The sequence below is a fragment of the Falco cherrug genome, chromosome 6 (genome assembly GCF_023634085.1).
Source record: "Falco cherrug isolate bFalChe1 chromosome 6, bFalChe1.pri, whole genome shotgun sequence".
Classification (NCBI taxonomy): Eukaryota; Metazoa; Chordata; class Aves; order Falconiformes; family Falconidae; genus Falco; species Falco cherrug.
This window is the reverse complement of record NC_073702.1, coordinates 78,634,724-78,657,805: the sequence shown is the minus strand read 5'-3', so window position 1 is coordinate 78,657,805 and position 23,082 is coordinate 78,634,724. Positions and strand designations below refer to the sequence as shown.

General features: G+C 43.0%; 1 protein-coding gene across 3 annotated transcripts in view; it reads left to right on the top strand.

Moving 5' to 3' along the window:
• The window catches only part of EVA1A (eva-1 homolog A, regulator of programmed cell death), a 224,321-nt gene that overhangs the window by 74,443 nt on the left and 126,796 nt on the right, over positions 1-23,082 (top strand). For all 3 annotated transcript variants that reach the window (XM_027808696.2, XM_055714644.1, XM_055714645.1), the window contains one exon: positions 10,421-10,544. In XM_027808696.2, coding sequence (XP_027664497.1) covers positions 10,421-10,544 — 124 coding nt within the window. The remainder of the gene's footprint in view (positions 1-10,420; positions 10,545-23,082) is intronic.

Here is a 23,082-nt window from a genome sequence, read left to right as displayed (position 1 = left end):
GCATAACAAATGACTGAGCTGCAGTAAGGGAGGACACGGTCCTTATCAGTGGAAGGTTTTCCCAGATATGATAACAGAAGTTCATAATACAATAGGCAAGAGGCAGCTGTGTTGTTTAGGGTGGGAGAACGTGGACCGAGAACTTTGGCAGAGGCTAGCCTTCCCTTCTTCATTTTACCGATCTACTGCAAATTTTACTTGAAACTTTTCATTAACCAGTGTGACTGATAGCTGTGATAGCTATGTGTGTAGCCTCATCCCTTGTGGGTGAGTGGCCCGCTTAGGGCATGTGGAAGAACTTGAGAACAGGGAAGATGTAACCTTTGGCTTTCCACACCACGGTTTTATGTGCAGGAGGGATTTTAAAAAGTTCCTTACCTGCCTGGCTTAGCTCCTTATGTCCTTAGAGCTGTTACCCATTAGCTTTGCCTCCAACACTTACAGTGCTTATAATTACAGCTCCTCTATTTATCAGAGTGAGAACTGTGTTACCTGTAGGTAGTCTTGTAGCAGATCTCTTGTACAGTGTGTTTGTTACATGAGTGAGACCAGAACATTCCTCTTCACCCATTTCTGGGGATGTAGATGTACTAGAGAAGTATCTGACATTCTCTGTTATGCCACAAATTTCTTGGGGGGACCTTGGACAAATTCCTGAGTCTCTTTGAAGGAGATCCACAGTGCCGCTTTGGTGCCTCTGAATGTGGCTCTGATACCTCAATGTGCTGTCCTTAGCCAGGGTAGGATGACTCTGAATGCCAGAGACGAATCTTGTCTTCTTTCTCAGTCCTGGAGGGGGTGAGGCCTCTCTGGAGGGTAAGCAAGAAACTCTACAGGCTGAATGGCAAGCTGCCTGCAGCTTGCTGGTAGGAAATACATGTATGTAGGAAACTTGGAAAGTTGTAGACAAGGAAATTGCATGTATTTTTGTGGTTTTGAAACTCAGCTGTATGGCTGCTATAGGCAGGACCAATTGTGTGTATTTTCTGATTGGCAGTAATTAAAAAAGTCAGCCAAACCAAACCCTTCAAAATTAAGTACATAAAATTGCGTGTCTGGTCAAACCCGTGACTGTATAAATTTGCTGCTTCTCTGGAGAGTGGCCTGGAGGGAGTGTAAGGGGCAGTTATTAATACTCTTCCCTGCAAACACTACCTGTGAGTAACAGTTAATTCCCATTTAGAAGCTCTCTCCCCTGGAAATGTCCAGTTCAGCCATTGCTTCTATGTTTAAAAGGGAAAAGAAAGGGTTGATCATACTGAGACAACCACTACTAATCCAGCCTCATGTGGTTGGCTGCCAGGATCCCTCACTTTAGTCACTTGTTTTTGTTTGAAATGAAATGCAGACCACTTGGGGGATCGTGTCTGAGATGTTAAGGCAGTGACCTCAAACTACACATTTCTGTTATTCTGACACCGTAATGTCAGATTCAGTGGGAGATTTCCAAATGCACAAAGAATTTGGACATTCAGACTGGGATTTCAGTTTTGATGTGGTTGGTCTCTTGTTAACTTTTAGGTCAAGGCACACGAATATGAAGAGATCAGAACAATGAAATGAAGTTGTGTGGAAAGCCAGACACTATTTGCTTTTTAAACAAGTCCCCCTGCTCCCCATGCTTCATTGTTTAACAGGGGAGCCCAGAGTTCTCATGAGCCCCATGAGATACGTGGCAGGAAGGAAAGAGAGATCTGTGCTGTGAAGCATCAGATTCCATCTGTGAAGCGTCTTTGAGGTACTTTGAAGATGGAAGTGCAGAAAACTCCCACTCGTTCTTTAGTAATAGAAGCTAATTTGGGGCACTAGTGCTGTTAATTAATAGTCTGCTCTGGTATTGGCTATTCTGTGCTTTCCTTGTGGAGTCTTGCAGAGGGTGTTCCTGACTGCGAAGTAATAAAGAACAATGTCCTTGTCCCAACCAGGAGGGATGGATGAGGGACAGAGAAAAAGAACATCTGGAGCCTTGGTGGTTCTGGTAAAAGGGACCCATGCAGTGCAAACTGTCCTGCCTTGGCAGAGGAGGTCTGTGAGGAGGGGCTTTCTGGTGGCTGAACCATCTCTTTTCTTGCTTGTAGGTCAGGAAGGGCAGCTGGCAGGACCGAAATCTATTCATCTTTCACCCAGAAAAGTAAATCCTTGAATATTAAGGGTCGTTTAGGCATATTGGGGTCATGACACTGAAAATAGTTGGCAGTAGGTAAGAGGGTGTTTGTCCACACTGTGTGATTTACGTAGAGATGAGTTGTATGCTCACTAGAAACTGTATTGTCAAAGCAGGATGGTTTGGGTCCTGAAGGGCAGAGCTGCGCTAGCATGGTCCTGTGTGTGGTGGTGTCTTTGTGATGACCTCCCATGTACCTTTACCCCTTTGGAGCGATTGTGCAGGTGCAGCTGGTCTGAACATGCAACTATTTTGAGAGCTTGAAGATTTTTGGTAGGTCTGTGCATTGTGCTTTCACAGTGGAGTTTTTCTCTTGCTCTGGCCCATGTCACCAGACAGGGTCAATGGCCAAGCCCATTTTTAATTTGCCCAGTGATTTTTTTAGTGTGGGAGGGTGGTGAAGAAGCTAAATTACATTGCTGCACAGCAGGGGCTGACATGGGAACATCTGGAGACACCTTTTACTCCAAGGAGATCTGCTGGGGGCCATCCTCAGCTGCTTTATCCTCTCCCTTATGCCATGGCCCTCTCACCTGTTAGGCTACTGTATACATTTGCAGTTCCCTGCCATGGGGACAACTCATGAGATCTTGCCTCTGGGGAAATAAGGAAGCTGATAAACAGATACAGAAACAGTGTGTTTATTCAGATGAAGGCATAAATGCTGGCACAGAGGACAAAGGAGAAATAGGAGGGCTAAGTGTTCTGCATTGCCTAATGCTAAGTGTCTCCTGATATGTGAATCTGGTAAGAAACCTAGTCACTCCTAGCCAAGCTTACAATGTGCAACTTGTGCCTGCAAAAATACATGGAGGTGTGTTTATATTTGAAGGAAACTGCTCAGCTGAAGAGGAGGAGGTTGGAGTAGCTTGCTTATAAAGCTTTTTGCAGCCTCTCATTCCTGAATCAGTATTCCTGATGTCACTTGTTTTCAGCAATAAACCGCTAAAGGTCTGTAGGGAAGAATGTTTAATGGTTGGTCTAAAATGATTGCTTATTACCAGAAAACTAGATTACACTTTACAGCAGATTACCTGCAATATTCTCATTTTGGTAAACTGATAGAAAAGTAAACCCACAGTTTATTTGGAAGGAAAACAGAAAGCCCTGGAGCAAAGCTTATTTAGAAGGAAAATAAAAAGTCCTGGAGGGGCATGTAGCCTTTGTGTTTCTGCTCCCAGATATTTATCAAAGACATTGCAGGCTAGCTTCTGTCTTCATATATACACATACTGAATTCAGCAGGAAACTACACTTCAGAGGGCAATGTTTTAGCGTGTGACTTGTTTCCCCAAGAGGAGCTGTGCTTAGAAGGTGCTCTGGGTCCGAGTCATGCCTCTCCTTAGAAAGATTAGCTAATTTGGGGAGGGAGCTTAGGCACAGCTGTGGCCTGGGTCTCTTTAAACACTCTGTGGGACAACCAGTTGTTGGTGATGAGAATCACTAGTGCTGCTGATGTGGTATTTCCTTTTGTCCTTTAAGGGTGACACAGGACACCTTGGCTGCCACTGTCTCCCTCTGTCACTCCAGCAGCATGTACAAAAGGGAGCAGATTCCTTGCATGCTAACCACAGGATTCCCTGAACCCTCCTTCCCCCTTTTCTATTTGCGCGTACCAAGAAGGTTTCCGTGACAGAAAGCAAAGGGGAGCTGACCTCTTCGGTGATGGGAAGATGAGATAAACTTTCCAGTAGCTGCTGTGACTCTCAAAACATGGGCCGTTGATCACAAAATGAGGAGGCTGGAAGGTGTGTGTGTGTTACTGTTTCTGAAGAGGGTTTTATTTTCCCCAAGTATTCTGGATTAACTGTGGCAGCGTAAAATACAAAGTAGAAAATACTCCAGCTGCTCTAGGTTTCCTGGTTATCCAAGGACAATGGCTTCTGCCATGCCCAGTCACGGGATATTGCATAGTCCCACTGATGTAACAGCTCTAAGTGGCCTCAACAGGAATGAGAAAGGGCCCTTTCTCATGACCCCGAATGTCTGTAAGATAGTGAAGGTCAAGGCGAAAGAGGGAGGAAACTGATAGAAAGTAAGAGTAATGATCGTCAGTACCACCGGGAGGGGAACCCACTGTTCGTCATATTGCATGTTAGAAGATTTCCACCACTTAGACGGTTTGAACAAGGAAAGTTCAGAAATGTCAGTGAATTAAAGAGCAGTTTGGGCTATGCTTTGTCAAACTATATTAATGACTTTGCAGAGGATGGTAAGCAGTGAGCTCAGGGTCCAGAAGAGCTTACAGTGCCAAAGTTGCTCTTGAAAATCAGAGAACCAGTGCACCTTCGTTCATTAATCTGGCCCAGGCTGAAACAGAACTCTCTGGCCAGCAGCTCCCCCAGCTGATTATTTGAAGCAGAAGTACTGCTTGAAGCAGAGGTGATAGGTAATCTCTAAATTGCCATGTATTTGAAATCTTTGGCTTGACTGAAATAGCTCATCAAAGCAGTGTGATTATGTACTGCAGAAGGGACGTTGGAAGCAGAGGTGGCCGGTGCAGCCTGTCTCCCTGATGAGGCAGGACTGCTCCCTGGGGCGTAAGCCTCCTCCTAATGCTTTGTTTACTCTAAATTTAAACTTTCCAAGTCATGGGGTTTCCAGCATTGCCACCAAGACCCTGCTTGATGGTGTAATGGTTTGCTTTGTGTTTTAAGCTTTCCCTTTCTTTAAGACCATGACTTTTGGTTATGCACCCTTGTGTATCTCTGCGGCTTAGACCTCCTTTCCATTTGAAGTTGACCCTGCATACAGATTTTGTACTGTTAGGAAATGTAGGTAATGTTAATTAGGTGATATTCGTAATGCAGCTTTTATCAGGTCCTTCTGTTTGCTGAGCATGTTCCTGCTCTTTGTGAGCTGCTGTCTCTGGGCTCTTTCAAGGCTCTGCCAGAGGAGCTCTGCTGAAACTTGCTGTCATGTTTTAACATCCCAGCCCACTGCTGCCTGCCCTACTGCCCTGCTGGCATTTACTACTCCTATAGCAGAGCTGGTGAAAGGGGGTGTGTGCCCAGTTTTTAGTTCTTTAGTTCAGTCTGGTGTGTTAATGTGAGTAACCAAACATGTGGGCATAGTTCCCTCCTCCTGACTCTGCTATGAGCTTAGCCAAGTCCATGGGAGAGTGATGAGAGATCTAGTAGAGTACTAAAACCTGCCATAGATCAGCAGTCAGGCTTTTGATCTCTTCTTCATGTGATGTGCAGATTGAATGCAGTAATTTGGGCAAAGCTGAATTATTTTCTAGTGAAGCAGGCTGGGAAGGTCGAGCGATGAAGCTGTAGGCAGGTAACCTGTATCTCATCGACATGGATTTCACTTCCTTGTGTAGTCTGTCCTTTCCTGTTGCTGATCCTTGGAAAACCTTGCTTCACGGACTTCAGCACTTTGTGTGAATGGATAGACATGAATGTGCAATCTTCACACAATCAGGAAAAGGACCTGTCAATAAGTTTGCAACCTGAAAGTACTAAGTTCACAGCATGTTTTAAAGTAATATCAACATTCAGGGGTATATAATAAAAAGTATAAAGATTCAAATGAAATGTGACATGAAGTCATTATGAATGCATTGTGCTATGTGGCTTTCTAGGGAGAATTCATGTTGCCTTGTTTGTTGTATTTACTACTTCTCATTGCAAAACTCATGGAGGTGCACCAATAGAAGTGGTGGTGTAACTCCACCATAATGGCTATACCTGGACTGAATTTGACCTAAAAATGTTTAATCATATTTTTTAAAGTTACAGGTATCTTCTTGTGTAAAATTTGTAGTACAAATCTCTGCTCATCTTCATTTGACTGCACACAGCTCTGATCCATTCACGCAGTTTGTTCTCTGAGTTATTCTCCTCAGCAATATACAATTTGGGCAATTATTTAGTGGGGTTTCTCTGTGTAATTTCATGCCTGACTGACATGCCCTGCAGTCATCCTTATGTTCCTTTGATGATGGAGGCTGTACAGAGAGCAGCCCTGTGGCAAAATCCTAGTTCCCATTGAGTTTTACTACTGGCTTCTATGGGTCCAGAGTTTCACCCTAAGTGTGTTGAATCTATGAGCAAGGGACTAAGAACTGAGATAAGTTTAATTGCCTTGGGTGTTAAGCTCAGTTGTGGTTTATTTTAAGTGTGCAGGGGAAGTGCTTCTTAAAGAGTGATTTGAAGAGACAGAATAAAAATGAGTGCACCCTTGGGAATGGCTGAGGACAGCCTTCTTGCAGAGCTCACATGCAGTTCCAGATTTAAAAGGTTGTTATCTAATAAGCACAAGCGATTACTTAGCTAATGAGCACAACAAAATGAGCACAAGAAATGTGTTTCATCTGCAATGCCCACTAGAAAGACATGGTTTTGAGCTTGAGGCTGCCCTTGCTTTAAGACCTGGGTCACTGCAGTGAGATTAATCCAGGGCATAACTCACAGGGGTTAGATTAGTGTTTGTTTTACTTGAATTCACATTTCTTGCTCTCTTATCTCCTCTGAATCTTGCAGCTTCTTAGCTCAGTCATGAACCAGGGAATGGAATGGATTTAAACAGCCGCAACTTTCCTCCTGAGCATTGGCTGTCAGCCCTCAGGCTTGATTTACCACTGGAACGCAATTATAAAATGGCACAATGCAATTAATGTGTCTTCCCTCCCCTTTCATGCCAGACAGGAATTTCTCCTCCACCTTCTTCAGCTGGAGTGATTTTTATAATATAATCTATTCCAATGTGACTTTATTTTGCATTAGTCAGGGGTCTACCAAAGGGCAGTGACATTAACAGTTGATTATATATCCTGCTTAGGGATGACTCTGCATGTCTGCTACTATTTCTGTGCAGGTTCACCTTGTTTGTGGGCCTCTTTTTGTTTGGCTTTCTGGTAGTGTTTCCCCACCTTTACATCTGACAGTGACAATCAGAAAAACAAGGCAAACATAGAATGAATTGTCTAAATTTTTCCAGCCATTAAGCAAAAGCCATGTGAGCTCAGGACATTCGCTCACTACCAAGTAAACACACAGCCTTCCTGGTGTCAGTCTAGTTGATCATCTGCAAATAAGTCAGAAATGACACCTGACAACTGCCAGAGCTCTGATACTGCCTAGAAGTATGATTTTTGAGAGTAAGACCAGAAAGCCAAGGTCTTGATTTGTAAGATCCCCTGTAAACACCAGATGTACTGGACCCGCAGGGGAAGCATAGCTGTAGTGGATCATCTTGCCACACATGTTCTGTAGAGTTGCTGTGTTGCACAGTGTTCAGTATGTGCTATATACCAGCATCTTCCTAATGAAAGCAGTGGTGAAGAAGATTTCTGTGTATGTAAGGATAATTAAAAATTCTATGTGCAAGTTTTTAAGTTAACCTTAGGGCTGGTGTAACATCTTTGTTCTTTATTTTTAATCAAGAATGTGGCACAGTCAGCCATCGCTAATTTTCTTTGCATTTCTCCTGGTGTATTTCAATGAGCATCAAACGTACTTTTTTATTTTACTCTTTATGGATATATTTCATTATGCCCAAGACTTCACTCAAACAGTCTGCAGGAAGTCGGAAATCTTACTGGTTTTTTATATTTTCAGGAAAATTGATGCCCTTTGGGGGTAGGCACATTAGAATTATGTGAATAAAAAGGAAATATTGATTTCTCTCCCCCCATGAAATAGCTTCTCAGTGTCATGGCTATTAACAAATTACATTGAAACTAGCTAAACACTAAAACCAGTTAGTAAAAGGTATATTCAACCTCAAGAACACTTCCCTTTTTCTGTGGCATGGTACGTCTCACCATGGCATAGATGACTTTTGCCCACTAATTTAGGTACAAGCTTCTTCCTAGAGCTCTGCGTTCCTTTGTATACTGTAGGAAGTAAACTCAGGAGGTTTTACTTACGTGGGATACATGGAGTAAGCAACAGCTGCCAAAAGGTAGCGCAGAGCAAGACAAAGTGGCAGTATGTGAAGGCGGCCCGTGTTCATCGTTCTCTGAGGCCGGTAAGTAATGGCGTTTGCTCCTGGTGCTGAGCCTAAGGACAGATGAACAAGTGCTGCTTAGGTATTGAAGCTGAGGTTTTCCAAGAGGCTTCTTGTTGGCCTAACTCAGTCTCTGCTGAAAGCCAGGGCGGGTTTCCCACTGATTTTAATAGCACCAATTATGCAGTGCTGAAGGCTTTTGAAAATCCCATCCATCTGCTATGAACAGGTTTGTTGACCAAAAACCCGAGTGTGCTGCTTTTGAGGGGAGAAAGCTTCCCTTGTGGGAAAGAAAACATGCAGGGTGCTGCTTCTTTCCCTTTGCTCCATATTCTTAGTGCTGCTGGGGTGTAAACATAGCGGTGGCCATCCAGTACCAGCAAATCCTTTCAGATCTGCAGTGATTTGGAGAGGATTTCTCTCCATATGTGAAGAACTCAAGAGTTGTTCCAGTTATTCTTTGCCTTTTGAGATCAAAAGAGGTATCTGCATTGAGGCATCGCTTAAATTCCTTTGCAACTCATTGGATTTTGCATTAAATTAAATTTCACATGCTGAGTGAGCAGTCAACCCTTATGGGCCTAAAGGAAAGAATATGCTGTTCCTATGCATTTTAATGTGGTGGTCAAGTTAGGGCTAATGCTCCCAGCCACCTCCTTCAGTGTTCACCTTTCAGCCTTTCCATCCTAAGCCCTGTATTTTGAAATGAAATGCCTGCATTTTATTACTTTGTAAGTGGAAAACAGCAGCATATGTTCTCTGCTCGCTAGAAAAGGCCCGAATTGTCTTGGTTTGAACTTTAAAATAAAGGTCAGACTTGAGGCAGGCACAAATTATTGCATGTGTCAGCCCAAAAGGTGAAAGCTTTAGGAAGTTATGCGCAACTGCAAATGAGGCAGTTTCAAATTGCACTTGAAACTGGAACAGCTGTTGTTCCTGTTGTTTGGAGGGAGACATTCAGAGTTATAATACTGAAGATTATATATGTATTATGTTCAGGGAGAACTCAAAAATAGAAAGTAGTCACTGAGGCGGAGAGAAAATTGGTTTGGGTGGTGCAGGGTAGGGAAGGAACAACCTTTATGTTAATGGAACAGGGGTAAGATTGTGAGAAAGTCCAAACATCGAGATGGGTGTAAGAAACGGGAACAGGGAGAAGACAAGAGACCTGGGGAGTCTAGGAGAATTTCTGAGAAAGGATTTTTTTTTTTTTTTCTAGCACCTCCTTGCAAATGAAAATTAATTGTTTTGAGACTGTAATTCACCGCTCTGTATTGCAGGGACTTAACGAGGCTGGTGGATTACCTCGCTCTGTGGTCTCAAAATGCTCTGACAGGTTCATGTGTGTCAGGCAAACATTATGGTAATTTTAGTGCTTTAGGGGCTCTACAGGAGTACATAAATACCACCTAAGCCATCCAGCTGAATTTAAAACTTAATTACTGCCCCACTTAATAATTTTCTCTCCCCCAACTACTGCTTTAGAGGATCATAGGGTTAAAAGAAATCATTAATCTTCCTTAATGAAGCTGTTTTCTAGCAGGAGACAGAATGTCTTGCCCCTGTGGATTCTGAGATGGAGTTTTTATGAGTGTTATGAATGGGGAAGTGGGGAGTGAGTGCCAGAGGAAAAGCAGAGCAGAAAAGGGGATAGAACCCAAAATGCCAGTGGTGGGAGGGACCCTCCAACTTGCAGGTCCTCGCTGAGTTTAGCTGAAAGGAACGCAATCGTCAAGGGGGAAGAGGGGTAAGCCCTATTAAAAACTTAAGTTGGCTGTATAACTGTGTTCCCACCACAGCTACTAATTACTGGAATACCAGTAATTGCCAAAACTTTTATATGACCAAGACAAGAGCTCTCTTGAAAGCTGTGGCTGAAATTGTCCATCTCCAGAGAAATCTAAAGCAGAACATTGATGGCAGTGTTTGGGTCTCTGCTTTTTATTGTCGAGGCTGATCCATGTCCTTAAAGCTGCTTTTTCTGGGACAGTACTGCCTCATACTGAGATTAAATTGCAAGCAAATGGTTCAAAATTATCTGTGACTTTCCCAGTGCAAATCTCTCCTTTTGCATGCGTGAAAGGGAAAGAAAGCATGCTCCTCAAAACAGTGCAAGGTTTAGTCCTCTCCTAGGCCAGGGCTCCTGTGGTACCCTGTGCTGAGCACCATTGCCCGCCTTGTGCTGGGGCTGGTTGAGGAGGCAAGGATGGCCTTGCTGGTCTCCATTTGATGGTTCCTTTGGTGGAGATACTGAAGTACTTTTGTTTCTCTGTTTCTTGTGTGCATCCCCGGCTGCAGAAGATGCTGGACGAGTGCCAGGACAGGCGGAGCTGCCAGTTTCTTGTCAATAGCCGGCTGTTTGGTGCAGATCCATGTCCTGGAACCGGCAAGTACCTCATCGTGTGGTACAAGTGCAGGCCAAGTAAGTATCTCACTATTGAATCTGTTTGCTCTGGCGAGACCAAAGCATTTCATACTTAATACTTGCCAGAGAGGCCTCTTAAGACTTTTTGTTCCCTTCTACCTTTATTTTTGGTGTAACATAACCCCTGGGTGCAGAGCATTTCCCCTCCTCCCCTTGCTTGCTGGGATGCTGCTGCTCTGGCTCCTACTTCCTTGCCGGCAGCCCGAGTTGCAGATTGTTTTTGCAGGTGCCAGCAAAAGCCTTTGCCAATGCTTGAGCTCACGCTGTTGGCAGTGGGTGGGCTGCTCCCGCTCCCATCTGTAGCCGTGCTTCTGTCCCGGTGGGCTAGTGGGACTTGCCCCCTCTCCGCCTGCCCCTTAAGGAGCGGTAGCATTCTGCATGGGCAGACTTCAGACCCAGCTACTAAGGCAGGCACTGAAGATGGTAGTGCAACGGGGAGCTCACTTGCCCACACCATGCCATAAGCCAGCTTTTAATTGCTCCCAGATCAGCCTGGGAAATGTTAACCTGTGTTTTGTGTGATCTCATTAGCTGTGTTTAAATTAAATGGAGCTGGCGCCTGGATACTGGGAGTGCAATCATGCATGCTGTGGAGGAGTTAGCCTGGTGCAGCTTTGGTCCAAGACAACCAACACCCTCTTGGCCAGTTCCTGGGGGAGTTAGCACAGCCTGGGCACTGTTCTCCATCACTGCTTTGGAAGCAGACACATTAGTTTGGAGATGGCTAAGGTTTGATGGTGGCCAAAGTATGCCAGCTGATTTTAGCTGGAGAGCAGGACCTGACTCTATTTGAATGAATAGTCTGGAGATGTCATTTTAGGCCAGCCTAATCCCAAGATTTTTAGATGATATAACTAACATGGTTCCAGCATCACACCAGCAAATTTTTTTTGGAATAAATAATACAAAAAATACTTGTACAGGGAAGAAAAACATATATGATTTCAGCAAAGATTTGAAACAAAAGAAGAAATATTCACTCTGTCAGCAGCACAGAAGAAGACTTTTTGCCCCTGCACGCAGAGACCTGTGCTAATGAAGTGATCTGGCAAGATCTGTGAGGAATTCAAATGAAAAGTAGGTAATGAAGCACCTGCATTTGTTGTGGGGTTTTCGGGAGTGATTGTAACATCCCTTGTTGGGTGAGAAATGCATCTCTCCGAGAGGGGTGATCAGCAGGGTGTTCTGACAAGTCCTTCTGAACCTGCAGGTTTTGTATCAAAGCTCAGTTGAAAAAACTATTGAGGCCTGTGCTGAACTTCTGAAGGTGCTTCAGGATCCCATCTGTGCATAAATATTTATGGCTTGGCATTCTTTGCTAATTACAAATATGCTAGAAAAGAAGGAGTTTAAGTGTGTGCTGTGTAGGTGATTTTCCTGAAAGAGAGCGGGGGAAGCTGCTTGAAAACATTTCCCCAAGACATTTTTCAGGCAGCTCCAATTTTGCAGGGTGAAACAGGGTAACCTGACACAAATTATTGTTTCTTAGTCACTGGGCAAACTTTTAATCAGAACCCACTGGATTAATGACAAGGTTTGAAATATGTGAGGATTAGCTTTGCACAGAGATACCAAGGCACAGTCAGCCTTTCCTTGATCATTCAAAATGTTAATTTTGAGTCTTGCTAACAGGATCTAGTGCTTGTGTGAGTTCGATAAGCCTTTCCACCTTTCTGGAGGGAGAAGGTTAATGACTTAAGAAAGATGGATCTATAGAATGCAAAATACAGGACCATGAGAAATTTTGGTGGACTTTTTGGGTTACTGAGTATTTACTGTTGTTTATGAGCTGTAAATGAATACATGTTTAAGAGCTGATCTCAAAAGCTGTGGTCCTATGAAGTGTTGACCAGCTCCAGAAAGTCTGAGCCCACATAACTGTAACTGAAGAGCTCTGGAGAGTCCTTGTTGAGAGCTCACTGCCTGGCACATGGTTTGATCCATAACTTTTATCAAAGGACAAATGCAATTTTTGGGGTTCTGTTCCTGAATCTGTCATTCTTAAAAGTAGACATGACAGAAGTACTTTAATAAGAAGCTATCCTCCAGAGACACATTTCTTTCCTTTACTTGTTGAGGAAGCCTAATGTGACCATGACACTGAAGCAGATACCTTGGTTAAGTGCCTACCTAAGTAGAACGAATGAGAGTGGTATATTGACCTGTATACAGGTATGAGAGGCACTTTGGACAGGACATCTTTAACATAAAATAAGGATGCCCAAGCCTTCCCACTCCGAGTCATGTTGGAGCCTCAAAAGGCCCCTGAATAGAGGCAGTTATCTAAAAAGAGACTTCCTTGAAAGAAAGCAAAACTGAAGTTAGTGGCATTTGCTTGTACCTTTGCTGAAGAAAAACTAGATGGTGCAGTCATCCCCTCCAGCCACTGTCAGTGCAGTTATGCCTCTCTGACATTATGTTGTGTTTGAAATCTAGTGGTTTCGATGCTTGCTGGCTGTATGGGGTTCACTCACAAGGCAAGGCGCTATTTTGGTCTCTCATGGGCAGAATTTCAAGGAGATGGAGGACAGTAAATCATGCTGAAACTCAAAGCCCCAGATTTTTCAAATGGTGGGGCTTCAGGGAGCAGGGCAATGGTGGGGATCTCTACTGCACTAATCACTCTGAGACTGCTCTTGCTGGAAGCAGGGAAGACTCACGCAAAGGTGTTGTGGTTCACCTCCTCTAGAAATTCAAAGAAATAGTTCAGAGAAGTGCGCACTTAACTAGAAGCCATGAGAAATTCAATGGCTTGTGTGTTTTTGGGGAAGTTGTGTGCTAATCGTGGTTCCCTCTGATCCAATGGGTGGATCTGGGGTCTAATGGACATTCAGCTTGCATGTACTCAGATATGTGCATGGGACTGCTTTTAAATGTCAGGTGTTTGGCAGTTCTGGGTATTCTCTGTGCTTGTAAATAAATAAATACACTATGTGTGTGTGCACTTTTAATTTTAAGGTATAGGGTATTTAAGGAGGTCAGAAATAATCAATAAAATGTTCTGTTCTGTCTCAGTTTGGGGAAAGTGAGACTTATTTGTTGCTGCTATGTGATTTGAGGGTCAGGGTTCATCAAAGCGTAGAGAGGCTTAGCTTTTATTGTATTTTCCCATAGCATGTGAGCCTTAGATTGTAATACGCACCAGCCTTTGAAAAGATGTTTGAAAGCGCAGTACAGGTCTCAGCAGAGCACAGCTATGACTGGTGCTTCTAAACTTGGAGGTGCCTCTGCAATCATCCTGCTATTGGCAGCCGCAACAGAGTCCCCAGAAGGTCCCTGCAGGTCAAGGTTGGCACATGTTGCCATAGCAGTGAAACCTGAAGTTGCTCACTGCTAGTGAAGGTGTAGTCTGGCATCCAGCACTGGCCAGGGGTGGTTTCCAGTGCAAAGTCTGGGTATGGACACTCTGTTTTAGAGGATAAAGAAGTGGACCAGAGTGGGTTGTCCCATGCCAGCCGACCTCAGTGCCAGAGAACTGGCACATTTAATTTATTATCAGGGCCAATGTAGCCTGAGATCCACACCCAAAGCACACTGAAGCCTAGGATCAAGCCCTGAACACACAGAGGACTTCAGTCTCCAGGTTACCTTTCAGGATCATTAAAAAATTGCCCACAAATCCAATTATTTCTCAGGTAACATGCTGATTTGATTTAGGCCCATTAAGTATAATTACCGGGTAGGCTGCAGAAACGCATAATTAGAGAGAACTGACATACTATTTAATTGGTCTAACATGAATTTCCTCTAACTGAAATCTAGATTCACCACTGTTATTCAAACAATTTAGTGTTTGTTCATCCCCTTCACGTCAGAGACAGAGAACCGTGTAAGATCGTGTGTTATTGTAAGCTAGGAAATATTTGCTCTGTGTGCCAGACTTTCCAGAGGGGCTGCGTGGTCTAATCCTGGCTGGGAACAGGATCTGTGGGGCTGCCCAAGTCATGTTGAAGAAATAATTTCTCTTCTTTGCACTCCAGCAATACCATTGCAGCTGATTTTACCAGGGCTGGTTTGGCTCTGGGCTATGGCACAAACAGGGATCGATCTGCCCCTGCACAGCATCTGTTTGCTTACAGTGGCTTTTTGGTTGTTTAGTTATTTATTTGGCTTTATGATTTCAAAAGTGCCAATGCTCCTGAAGAAAATGGGGACATAAGCTCTTGCTTTTCTCTGCAAAGGGATTACAGAGGATGAGATGTGTTGTCTGAGTGGCCGTTCGCTGGCAGTGCTGTTGAGATAGGAGAGGGCTCCTACTCTGCTTCTGTGGCTTCCCTCATGAGTCCCCCACGCAGCACTTTTCTCGTCTCTGCCACTGCCACGCTGTCCTTGATGCGCAGTCCCATTCTTGGCTCTGAGTTACCTAAACTGCAGCCTCCTGTAATGCTGTCGTGATATTTTCCCTCTTTCCTATTGGGCAGTTGCTACTTTAGCTTATGACTTCGAGGTCTCTGGGAGAGATATCTCCATCCAGTGTTTTTTTTTTAATATTATTATTTTTATTTCATATATAAAATACTGTGTGGAGTGGCTGGATGTGATAATTGGAGGCTGGCAGGTGTGAAGCCTCCCTGTATTAATCATCCCAGTGACGTAACAAAGTGTAAATCCAAACTTTGCTGCTCTACCTTCTATTCACAAATACAAACCTAAAGCCTTTGAAGTTTCAGTAAGCCTGGATTGTGACCTGGGCTCCAATTGCAGCTCAAATCCCCCTGTAACAATACAAAAACATATTTGTGAAAGGCACGTCAAGGCTCTGAGAAATGCATCTGGGAAGGAAACTTGCATTTGTTGGCAAAGGGTGAAATGCCAGAAGTTTGTGTGGGAGTAGTAGGAGGAAAGGGGGTGGGGGAGGTCACTTTGTTCTAGTTCAGAGCCTGTAGCTTTGATACATGGGAAAACGTTTGTGCTGAGAATTGACCTGGACACAATGTTTTGAGATCAAGCAGTCATTCTCTCCACCATAGATTTAATTCTAATCTAAGCAGCCCAGTCAATGCTTGTGAAATGTCAAAGGCTTTTTTTCAAATATGGAAATGACCATCCTGATATCCTTGCCAAAATCTTACTCAGGTAACTTTATTTTTCTTAACAGCCTTAGGCAATTTTGATTTGAAAGCAACTGATTTTTAAAATCGGGTAGGAATAATTCCAATTAGATCATCTTCTGATAAAAGTGTCATCTTCGTGTTTGTACTCTATCATACAGTGAGGGAGCTGCCACACTGTGTCCTAGGAGTATCTACCTCTTGGTGAGGATGTGTGATTTTATTTTTGCCAGTGGTACTCCAAAACCTATACAAACAGCATAACACCATTACTTGTGGCAGAGCTTTTCCAGCTGTCAAAGAACTGTGAAGAGTCATCTTCTGTTGGCGGTTCCCAGGTGCTGGCGAATGTGAAGCTGCCTTATGTCAGGTCTGCTCATCAGGTTTCAGTTGGATTGGCTGAAAAGGATGAAAAGGACATTTTGGAAGGACGACCGAGGCTTGCAGTGAATGCACCTTGTTCTGCTTTTCATTTCCCTACAGTCCATTCCTTCAATATTGAATCTAGTGTGGGGTTTGCTGTTGGCTTTGCTGGGCTGAGGATTACACCTTTTCTGTTAAATTCAGTGAACGTGGCATGAAAAGCCTGGTTGCATCGTGCACCCTCAAGGCTTTCACTGCCTAGGCAGAATCTGCAAAATGCTGTGAGCAAGAGCAGAGGGCTGGAGAAAGAACAGAGGGTTTGCAGAAATTTCAGATGAGAGCAGAGCAGGACCTAAATGTATTCCTGGACCCCTTAACACTGGTGATTGATTTTAGTGCTGGGATAGACTGGTAATTCAGTAGTTATCAACCCTTTCAGAAAAGCATTAATCTCCTTCATCAGACAGGTTTATTGGTGGCAGGAGAAGTTCACTGTATTGTTTGCTGCATTGCTGTTTGGTGGGCCAGGCTTTCCAAAGCAGCACGATGGAGTGAGGGCCATTTAATGGGCACATCCTTCTGGCACAGCCACCAAGGCAACAGAATAAGCCTTTTACCTCCTGCATTCATCAGCTTGCTCTTGCTTATCTGTATTATTTCAAAACTGTTAAGGTGGTGCAGGGAGTGGAAATTTATAAGGGCAATGAAACCAGGCAGCAAACGCTGTGGTGATGAAAAGGTATAAATAAAGAAATGTTGTAAATAACAGAGGACAGATCCATCACCCTACACAATCAGGGTCAGAGAAGCTTTAATGCTAACGATTAATATTGTTCTAAGCTGTTGATGCACAGAGATTTTCAGATGTTGTCAAATAGCCCTATCTCTGTAGCACACTAATCACTTGACTGTCAGGAGCGGGATTAAGAGGAATGTGTGATTTCATTGTCAGCAAATGCAGAGATTATTGTCAGCCCCTGCCCCCATGGAGAAGGAAACTGCTGCTGACCTGGGAGAGTTAAAATAAATAAGTAATTCCCAGTTTTCTTTCAAACCTCATCAGTCAGCCCTGATTGACGTAATAATTAGGAGCCAGCAAAGACCAGGGTGCTTTCTACTGATGTAGTTGGAAAGATCCCCTTTGCTGGATCAGGTCTCTAGCATCCAGATGTGAACTGCTAAAAAAGACAGTTTCTGAAATCTGCCTCAATTGTATAAACCATAGAGCTGTGATTACAGACCCCCTTTGTCCACTGGCATTTAAATTTTCTGGGGGGTCCTAGGAAAAAAAACAAGGGTAAGAAAACCCTTATAAGCCATGACTTTTTAGTGAAGGACAAGGAAGGGATACGCCGCAGTCTCTGTGCTGGGATGGGTGGGTCAAGAGCATTGCCAGAAGGAAGCGGGAGCCTTTGCCCTCATGGACTTCAAGAGATCCAGCCCATCCTTAGGCATTGTGGGCACATGTGATACCTTTCCGTGCTGATGGTGGCAGCTGCATTGTGGATGGTGCTTCAGGTGTCATAACTGGCTTTGGCTGCTGCCAGAGACAAAGTGATCTGGGAGCCTTCTCCCTAGAAGAGCAAGGGGGTGTTCTCAGGGCAATTAACCAGAATGAACACAAGGAGACCAAGTTTTTAAAAATGAAACCCATAAATCTAAATCTCAACACGGTCCTACTGTGGTAGAGGTTTGCAAGCTCTGAACAATAGATTTTTAAAATTTTCTGGCATACTGATGGAGAACTGTGAGAAGAAGAGCATGTCCCGGAAACAATATGCTTATGAACCAAACTGAGATGCTGCAAAGGTTTACTTCTGTGAAAGTTTGGATCTGTTATATTGAGTCCAGAGTTTAAACCATGCATGTAGGCCTCACAGAACACGGAGGTAAATTTACACAGCACTTCTGCAGGGGGTCCTGTATATGGACTTACTCAAAACAGAAAATATAGATCAATTGCTCTCCTCAAATAACTGTCTCTTGGCAAAGAGCAAAGAAGAGTAAAACTTCTTTGGGGTAGAGGTGTGGCAATGAACTCCTTCCCATACTGTGAATTTCTTCGATAGATTTTCAATATGAGTCCTGCATTTTTAAAAGAGGTATCTCCTGCTATTTTCAGCCTTTCCTTGTACTAATGCTGCATCAAGCTCTTCGCGATTACATGCTTATTTTTCTGACTACTTAAAAGGCACTGGAGGCTGTCACCTAGTAATGACTCTGGGAACTGGGACTTCTAAAGCAACTGTGATGAATTTGGGAGATTTGGTAACTGTATTTATCTCAGCTGCACTTTTTCTTCTTGGGCAAAGCCATTGAGAGAATACTGTGTGTTTAATTATTTAAGTCAGTAACGAACTAGCTTTGAATCTTGTAAGCCTCACTTTCCTGTATTTTATGCTCTAGGCAACCCCATGGATTATGTGTAAAAATATCAATCAGGTATCCTTTTAATGTTCCTGTGTCAGAATTATTACTGCCAGTATTTTAACATTTGGAGAAGACTGTTTTAATGATATAGGACTAAATTATCCCTTTCAGCTATTTTAGTAATAACTTTAAGCAGCAATACTCCAGATTTACACTGTCACTTGAAGAGAAGAACAAAAGCGCTGTGAGCAGTGGTACTAATGAAGTCTTTTTATATACAAGTAATTCAAGTGATTTTCCAATTCAAGTGATTTTTTTCTGTAGTGCATCCCTCCCATCTTTTCATTGCAGTATCAAAGATTTTCACTGTGTTTCCTATGTTGCCTCCTATGGTGTAGCTAGTCCAGAATTATCCATGCTAACTGCCAGGTATTACATCCATGCTGGCTGGCTGGTGGGACAGAGGAACAATTACAACCAGCTTTGGCACTGAATTGGCTCCCTTCTGTAATTGGCTACCAGTTCTTAAAAAATGTATGGGGACTTAACTAGATTGGTCATCTCAATGTTTCTGACAAATTTCACTGAAATTTAGTCAGCAGGTCCTCAGGTCCTTGGAAGGAGGACTAATAAATGGTGAGGCAGAGGTTTAGGCAGCACAACACCAGTAAATCGCAGCTGCTTCAGAAAATCAGCCTAAATTAATTAGTGGAAGAAGCAGGGTAAGAATTAAATTTGTCCTGGGCTCCCAAGTGTTTTGTTTAGCTCTCATCTCACAGTCTAGCATGTTTCATCTGGAAGAGCTTCAGGGGAACCTTAGTGCTCTCTACAACTACCTGAGAGGAGGCTGTAGGCAGGTGGGGTAGGTCTCTTCTCCCAGCTAACAAACAATAGGACAAGAGGAAACGACCTCAGGTTATGCCAGGGGAGGTTTAGATTGGATATTAGGAAAAATGTCTTCACTGAAAGGGTGGTCAAGCATTGAAACAGGCTGCCCAGGGAGGTGGTGGGATCACCATCCCTGGAAGTGTTTAAAAAATGTGTAGCTGTGGCACTTAGGGACATAGTTTAGTGATGGACTTGACAGTGCTGGGTTAAGGGTTGGACTTGATGATCTTAAAGGTCTGTTCCAACCTAAATGATTCTATGATTCTACATTTTGATATTGTTCCCTTTTTTCTCCTTTGATAACCGTATATCTCTGTCCAACAGGAAAGTGCAACTAGGTGCGTGTGAACTCTATTTTGGAAATGAAATGTAGCAGTTAATTTGCAGCACTGCAAGCCTTTGCACAGCAGAATATAAAAAGGCAGCTATTTCAGACTAATGAAAGTGACAGTGGGGAAAGGAACCTTTTAAACATTGCAAATTGGATGGGTGCACCGGAGGTGTAATTTTAAAGGAATCTGACAAGGTCATTTGCAAAGAACAATCTTCTTACTTGTCGAAATGGTTTCAGACCTCCAAAACTTGGTGCTCTTGAGTTTTCAGGGTACTTCTGAAGTTGGCAAACTGCCTATTTCATGTAACTCTAGACTGTCATCTGAGCTGTATGTTTCAGAGTTTCAGATTAGCTTCTGCAGTGCACTCCATGCCATCAAGGGTAGCAAACTTCAGTTTTTAAAATTTAATTTACAGTATCTTCACAAAAAATTTCTCAAGGGAGAATTGAACTGAAATAATGTTAAAAGATACTTCTGTGCAAATGTATGAAATTGTGACAGTCTCACTTTTTTATGCTGCAAATTAAAAGCCGCAATCCTTTTTAGATCCTGTCTGTTGAAATGAGGGAATGACCAGGTAGCCCACAGCTTAAGTGCTTGTGGGGGAGTCAGAGGAAAGGCTGTACTGAAGGACTCTGGAGACCTTTTCTGTCCTGGAAAGGTTTCCCCCCCACATTCCTGCTTAAGGGAATACTGACTTGATTGAGATGGATTTATTCAAATCTTGAGATGAACGGAAGGTTCTCATTAGCAGCATGTTCACATGGATGAGGAGGAAGCTCTGGAACTCAGGATACGAGGTGCATGTTATAAGTGAAAGGAAATTGGAAGAAAACAAAAAACAAGGAGCCATAGCAATGTACACTGGTCTAAAGAGCAGGCATTTGCCACTGTGAGGAATTTCTGATCTATGTTGACCTCTTTGCATTTGGGCACTTGGAGGCCAGAATCTGTTTATATCTTCAAAAGTGTAAAAGAAGATGTAAAATTCAGGTAACAAGTACTTGCTTGAAATGAAAAGTAAGTAATTGTATGAACACAGGAATAGGAGTATGGGGAAGAGGTTTGAACAGGAGCACTGACTGGAAAATATCCTTTTAGTACAATTACCTTCTTCACAGAAGACTGTAGGAGTCAATGAAAGCTGTCCAAGGCACCTTTGCTCTCTCTGCTTTGAGATGTACTTTTCTATTTTAATTTTGGGAGGATGGGCTTAAATTTACATGCACTCAAAAAAATTCCCTATATCTTACAGAAGGTCCTGGGAATTAGCTGATTATGGGGGGAAATAAAAATATATAAAATCAAGAGTCACAAGTTACAAGGAAGGGTACTGGATGGGTATCTCCAAGATGAGCTTTTTATGGGCAGTCCTGTTGCACAGGCACTCTTGCTCTAGGATGCTGCTTAGAGGTATCTGTCCTAGTGTTTAATAGGTTTCTTGTCTTGAAGACTCACCTTCGTGGTTCCCCCAGAAGAGATAGTAACAGGTACTCACTTACTCATCTCTCACGCGATTAACTGGATCACTGAAACAGATTGCCCAAGCAAGTTGTGGAGTCTCAGTCCTTAGAGGTGTTAAAAACTTGTATCGGCATGGCCCTCAGCAACCTGCTGCTCTAGTTGACCCTGGTATGAACACGGAGATTGGCCTAGACAGTCTCCAGAGGTCCCTTCTGTCCTTTGTGACTCTGTGAATTATGATCTAGAGTGGCTACATCCATAGTAAAGAGTTCATATTTCCATGGTTAACCCTTATTTTGGCTTTTCTCTTTAGGCTGACACAAAAGATTGTTATGTGGTGACTTTTGCAATGTAAATATTCTGCCTAGACATCTGCTGAAATGAGAAAAATCTCACCGCATGTGAGACTGTGAGGTCACCATATTTATTATTTGGTGATGACTTCCAGTGTCCATAAAAGTTTGTTGAATTTTAACTTGTGACTAAAATGTCGCGTATCCCACGTGTGCTGCCTGGCTCACTGTGCATCTCAGCTGTTCAGCATTGCAACCAGGCTGCATCTGATAGGTGCAGTAAGAGATGCAGGCGGGAAGAGTGACATGGACCGTCGGAGCTGTGCCTGCCATTAACACAGTTCAGAGTGGCTAAGTGAGAAAGGGAGCTGTCCCTTCACCCTTCTTCACAGGTGAACACTAACCACTACCCAATACTTCAACACATTCATACATCGTTTAAAGGAAAATAGGTGTTGGTGGAATGGCTGGATATAATGAAGAGTTACAAATTTCAAGGCAAGAAATTTTCTTTGTTTTGGGTGGTATGCAGTGGAACAGCTAGCAAAGCTGGGATGAAGGTGAGCAAGGTAAAAACTGGGCTAAAGAGAAGCTATTGGCTAACATGGAGTGCAGTTTAATTCTGAAGTGGCATCTTGGGTGCATTCTCACTAATTTAACAGCTACAAACTAGTGAGATAGACTTCTATGGGAAATAATCCTGACCTGATAAGAAAGTGGGCAAACCTATCTCCTACAAAATCTCTTTGCTCAGATCCTTCATTCTAAGATTTAAATCCTTTAGGATTTTGTGAGGAAGACACATTTCTCTCTACATGTGTTTCCAGCTCTTTGATCTAGGAAATAGGGTCAACTGTTATGCTCTGATTGTGTGAAGCACACATATTTTAATTAGCAAAAATTCATAATTTTTTCCACAAGTTCTGTTGAAAAACACAATTTTAGGCAAGGTAGACCTCTGGCATTAATGCATTCCATCACTTTGTTAGACCCAAAATCTTTTTATAAGCTTTCTCTCTGAGGTCTTGCAGAGATTGAGCCAACTGACATTTAGTTTTGAGCTTCCTAATCATGATCAGTCAAAAAATTGTTATGGACCATAGTGAAAAAAGACACTGGGTAAATGTGTTTACTACAGGTCAATACTTTAGTATTCCTGCACACATCCTTAATTACAAAGGGTCGTCTTGTTCACTTGACTGTTTAAGAGAGCCAATTTTTCCATTAGAAACATTTATAATTGTTTTCCTTTAATTGTTCTAGCTATGTTGTAATCATGTCATTTAATGACCTTTAAAAATGTGTCTAGAAAAGCCTGCAGCTGTTCCCTCCTTGGTTTCTCTCTACTGAGTTATATTTAAGCCAGTGTCTCTGAAAACAGTCAGTAATAAAAGGGATATTATCCTTAGCAAATATCTTAATCATGGTAAATCTCTGTTGCCCTACAAATGACTGCATGGGGGATTAGAGTTGAGTAAGCCATTTGCTGAATATCACTGCCACCTTTCCTAGGCCATTTAAGCATGTTTAATTTTTCAGGGTGAAACATGAAACCCACTAATACAAATGTTTGCATTTGGACTGAATTATATCCAGACTATAACAGTTATAGCAGGCTTAGGACCAGATTGTGACTGATCTGTAGGAGGCCAGTTCTTGGGAGAGTGAGAGAGAAAATGTAGATTCGTTCCCAGCCCCAGCTCTATGTCACTTGTGCTGCCTCAGTTCATTTCAATATTTATATAAGGCTATTATGGGTTGAAGTACCAGT